At 36.0% G+C, this 4687-nt stretch overlaps 1 protein-coding gene across 1 annotated transcript; it reads right to left on the reverse strand.

Moving 5' to 3' along the window:
* Nucleotides 1–220: 220 nt before the first annotated feature.
* Nucleotides 221–1623, reverse strand: LOC136223520 (pentatricopeptide repeat-containing protein At4g16470-like). The gene has a single exon (XM_066011561.1). The coding sequence runs from the start codon at nucleotides 1610–1612 to the stop codon at nucleotides 662–664; it is 951 nt and encodes a 316-aa protein (XP_065867633.1). The 5' UTR covers nucleotides 1613–1623; the 3' UTR covers nucleotides 221–661.
* Between the last annotated feature and the right edge of the window lie 3064 nt (nucleotides 1624–4687).

Below are 4687 nucleotides of genomic sequence, written 5' to 3' on the forward strand. Positions count from 1 at the left end.
CTTAGAGAGGCCCATATGCCCTTCAAAACTACCCATAATATGGATAGTTCTAGGTCCCACGACCACTGAAACCATGAAACCACCATTATCATGGATGGTTCTGGCTCCTTGTCTCCGACAAATTAAAGTTGGATGTATTTAATTAGCTAATTGAATTTGTATTTAATTACAAAATCCAAATTGATTAAATATATAACAGGAGATTGCTGAGTTTGTTCAAAACGATCCACTTTTTTATTTCATAGTCCAAATATAGTTCAATTTTGAGACGTTTTACAACGGTATAGAAAAATTAGTTCTAGACTACTCGAATCATAACATACATATAAAAAAAAAGGTGGTCCGGTCGCATTACGCGTCCCCGCTGAGCGAGGGTCCGGGGAGGGGTCCCACCACAAGGGTGTACTAGGAGCAAACCTTCCCTTGGCAAGAGACCGCTCCTAAGACTCGAACCCGTGACCTCTTCGTCACACGACAACAACGTTTACCGTTGCGCCAAGGCTCGCCCTCTCTGAAATTGGGTTTAGGGTTTAATTGCAGTGGCGGAACCAGGACCCCGAATGACCCGGCTTGTCTGCGGAAGACAAAACAATCACATGTCGGCCCGGCAGAGATTCTAATCGGGGATTTCCCATCCCGGAACCGGGAATCCCGCAGTCACTCACTGGCCTGATGATAAACTTAACCTCAATCCATGGATTTTATGTGACACTCTCTCAGCCACTTCAACCTTGTTATGAATTCTGCAAGACCCCAACAAAGCATTCAACAAAGCAAAATCAGGCTGAATCTCCATCATCTTCATCATCAATCCCTCAGCCTCCTCAACTTTTCCACCTCTCCCCAACATATCCACCATACAAGTATAATGTTCCAACACAGGTTTCACTCCAAATCTCTCTTCCATCATCCTAAAATACTCCGTCCCCTTCTCCACCATTCCTCCATGGCTACAAGCACTCAAAACAACCGTAAAACAAGCAGCATCTAACCTAATTAGTCCATCTTCCACCATTTTCTCAAACAAATTGAACACCTCACTAACTTCCCCATTCATTCCATACCCCGCCATCATCGTTGTCCATGAAACCTCGTTTCTCACAGCCATTTCATCGAACACCGTCCGTGCTCTCCCTAGATCGCCGCACTTTGAGTACATATTGATCAACGCATTCGAATTGGCTAGATCTGAAGCGAATCCATTGGTTAATACGACTCCGTGAACCTGTTGACCGAGTCTCAGGGATGATAATCCAGCACAGGATTTTAGGACGCTCGGCAGGGTGTGGAGATCGATCGGCTTTCTTATGTCGAGCATGTCGCGGAAAATGGCGAGAGAGGGAGAGAATTGTTGGAGAGATGCGTATGCTTTGATGAGAGAATTGAAAAGGAAAGTGCTCCGGCGATTGGTGTAGTGGAAAAGGAGAGTGGCTTGGCGCATTTGTGTGCAGGAAGCGTAGGCGGCGACGAGTTTTGAGCGGATGAAATCATGGTGGGAAATGCCGTGAGAGATTGCTTGGGCGTGGATTTGAATGAGAGTTTTTAGGTTTTTTGTGGCGGTACAGGCGTCGAGAAGGGAAGCATAGAAGGGGACGGTGGCCGGTGGTGGCATTTGGATTCATAGAGCAGATGGAAAACACTACTTAACGATAGGATATACTCAAACTTTTATCCGTTTATTTTTTCATTATTCGTATGTTATCTAATTATCTTAACGGTTATAGTTCATGAATTTTATTCTCGTTTTATTGAAATAGCGATATTCTTACTCATTAAAAATCAATACATAAAATAAAAACATTATTATTAGCGATATTTTACGAATTATATTAATTTTCAATCTTGGTTCGTGTGAGATGTGTGTGGGCGTGTCAGAGAATTGGAATCTCAAAAATATGTTTATGAAAACGGATGGAATGTGTACCTAATAAGTTGATTTCTTAAGGATCACAACGATTGGATGTGAAATGTTAGGATTGACCTAGTTGCACTAAACGCAACTTTTAACTAGATTAAACTATTTGTTGGATCGGAAATGAAAAACGACACCCAAAGAAGTTTTTATTTTTCTTTAAATGTATAATGTTTTTTTTGTTACAATTGGAAAGAAATGGAAGCGATTACGAACCGACATGATTTATTAGCATGATAATAGTTCTATTTCAAAGAATGTAAATAAATATAAACTTGTACGGAATTGAATGTGATAAAATATGAATTGGAATTATAAATAAATTTAACAAACTCATGGTGTCGCTTTGACGTCGAACTGTCAGTGTTGAGGTTGTCTGTTATAGTAAGATTACAAGCCGAGACTGAAGAGTATGTGATGGGTGAGTTGCTGAACTTGGTAATTGACTAAAATGGAATTAATCGTGGAATCGAGAACGAGGCAGCAGCCAAGGTTGTAAAAGACGATAAACGCTAGTCGGGCGGACAATGCCCTTAAAGATTAATCGGAGATTAATCGGACATTAATCGGATTTGTATTTTTGTATTTATTTATTTTTTATTAAATAAAATATTATATAAATACAATTAATATATGAATTATTCTATGTAAAAATGATATTATAAAATATTTAGGATAGAAAAACATACCTATTTTAATATTATTTATATTAATATCCTTAAAAAAACAACAAATAGATCAATAAAATAACATTTATAACAAAATGTGTCAAAATAAAATAAATATAATAGTTTAAGGTTTTTTTTTGTTATTTAATAATTTTTTTAAAATTAAAAAAATTGACATAAAATTTAAGGATCAATTTTTTCAAAAAGGCCGCTTGGAACCGCCTAGACCCGTCTAGGAGGTCAAAAATCAGTCAACCGATTTATACCGCCGATTAGTGAAAATCGGGACGGTGTTCTAAAAATCTCTGTCTAGACGGATGCCTTGACCGATTTTTAAAACAATACAGCTACATAGCTGAATAAAATGAGGAATCCGAAGTGGAAATGGTGCTAATGATTAACCGAAAATGTAATTAGTCGAATTGGACTCAAAGGGGCCGGTTTAGGATAGATTTGAGGGGTAAAAAATGGTGTTTGCCGAAGTGAAATGGGCTGCTGGAATTGGGGAGCAAGAACATTGGTTCTAAAACTTAGGAAGGATACGTTTTCGGGTAATTATGAATGAGTAAACAAATGGAATAATTTGAAAATTGTTTGAGAAACGAGAAATTGAAGCTCGGAAGCTTGGGAATGGCTGCTGGAATTGGAAGGGAATTCTGCATGTATTCGCTGTTTGAAGTGTATTTGATTGTGTTTGTTTTGATCGTTGATTTTTTTATTGATTTATGTTGGATTGGTTGGGGTTTTGGATGTTAGGAATAATTGAAATTACGATAAACGAAAAATAAGCAAAAACATAAGAATTGTTAACCCAGTTCGCCACTCAATTAGAATGACTACGTCTGGGGGCATAATGAATAAGATACGGATTACAGAGAAAGATGTTACATTTATACTCCTGAAACCCTAACCGTCTGAAACCCTAACATTTAGTTGGATCGCTGCAGTTGGGCCCATCGCTTCAGTTGTGCCTATATATATTAGTCTCCATAAGCCCAACATTGGAATGAAGGCAAAGGCTTTAGTTATGCGCAAAATAGTATTGTTAGGTTAGATAAAGTGTATCTTTAGAGAGACAAAACCTCAAAAATGATGATTTAGAAAATCGAAGACGTGGTTACGTGGTAAATATGGTACTAAACAAAGTTATAAATAATTAGGATAAGTTATAATAATTAGGATAAGTTATAAATTTAGACTTATGATTATTCAGGATGAGTGGTTTAACTTCCACTACAAATTAGTTCATCTGTTCCATAATATATGTCTTTGTAGAGAATTTTTTTTTGTTCCGAACCTCTTTATTTGATTCATGCATATTAATTGAGTTTTACCTTATATACCTCTGTTTAAGTTGGATTTTTATTTTGCGAATAAATAAAAAAATTAATTAATTGATTATCAATTAATATAAAGGTAGCAAGGTGTTGAACTGGATTGTGCCGAGCGTGCCAGAAAGTTTGTGGAAAACTTACAAAAATTGGAAATCTAACTTATAGATCAAAAGATTGTGTAAAAGATTTAAAGGACATAAAAGAGCCTAAAGTTCGTCAATTATATCTACGGATATCATGATTAATTGAAGGAAACGATACCGAAATTGAAATTGAGAATAAAAATGAATGCTTGAATAATTGAAATTGAGATTATAAAATTGAAAGGATTACAGAACTTGAAATTTAAAATTGCAAAAAAGTTTGTAGAACTAAAGCAATTGAAAATCGAAAGAGACTGACAAGATTGTTGTAGAGATTTTGCTAAGACTTTTGAGTCATTGTTGAGTTTTGTTGATTATTTTGATTGTTGATTGAGTTGTTTTATTCTCCCTGATGCCAAAACTTGTATTTATACTGTAAATATAAGTAGGTAACTGTCCATCAATAAGATCTACATTTTAGTGAGAAAATTCCTATAAGTTTCGTAACTGCTCTCATTGCCTAACTATTTTTTGCTGCTGAATTATACTTTTTTTCTGTAAAAAATATGTTGGAAACTGTCAATTCAGAAAGTTCCATGTTTCATCAAGTAAGTTCCGCGTTTCAGCAAGTTCCACGTTTTAGTGAGAAAGTTATGTAACTGATGAGCAAGCAAATTCCATAACTGTTTT

This window comes from Euphorbia lathyris, chromosome 3 (genome assembly GCF_963576675.1).
Source record: "Euphorbia lathyris chromosome 3, ddEupLath1.1, whole genome shotgun sequence".
Classification (NCBI taxonomy): domain Eukaryota; kingdom Viridiplantae; phylum Streptophyta; class Magnoliopsida; order Malpighiales; family Euphorbiaceae; genus Euphorbia; species Euphorbia lathyris.

Coding starts and splice junctions, on each gene's coding strand:
- LOC136223520 (XM_066011561.1), bottom strand. CDS start 1,612: ATGCCACCACCGGCCACCGTCCCCTTCTATGCTTCCCTTCTCGACGCC.